At 63.1% G+C, this 409-nt stretch overlaps 1 protein-coding gene across 1 annotated transcript in view; it reads left to right on the forward strand.

Annotated features, from left to right (window-relative positions):
- LOC119593010 (protein scarlet-like) overlaps positions 1–409 on the forward strand; it is a gene marked incomplete in the record, with an annotated part of 20,218 nt that overhangs the window by 12,198 nt on the left and 7,611 nt on the right. Inside the window, 1 exon segment of the mRNA XM_037941903.1 lies at positions 62–300. Coding sequence (XP_037797831.1) covers positions 62–300 — 239 coding nt within the window.

Below are 409 nucleotides of genomic sequence, written 5' to 3' on the forward strand. Positions count from 1 at the left end.
TACACAATCAGCCGACCCCCCTAATTTCCTAACCTCCCCCGTCGTCCTCTCCTCCCCCCAGATTCTCACCGACCCGCCCTTGCTCTTCTGTGACGAGCCAACGACGGGCCTCGACTCGTACAACGCCCGAAAACTCGTGAGGATGATGAAGGACATGGCAGCCCGGGGCAAGACCATCCTGTGCACGATCCACCAGCCTTCCTCCGAGGTCTTCGCCATGTTCGACAAGCTGCTGCTGCTGGCCGAGGGGCGCGTGGCGTACATGGGGTCATCGTCGGGCGCTCTGGAGTTTCTGGACAGGTACGGGTCTTCGTGGAAGGCAAGGTGGCGGAGGGATGGGGGAGGGGTGGGAGGGAGGTGGGGTGATGGGGTGCGGGTGGGGGTGGGAGGTTGGTAGCTTTGGAGGGAA

This window comes from Penaeus monodon, chromosome 31 (genome assembly GCF_015228065.2).
Source record: "Penaeus monodon isolate SGIC_2016 chromosome 31, NSTDA_Pmon_1, whole genome shotgun sequence".
NCBI classification, from domain to species: domain Eukaryota; kingdom Metazoa; phylum Arthropoda; class Malacostraca; order Decapoda; family Penaeidae; genus Penaeus; species Penaeus monodon.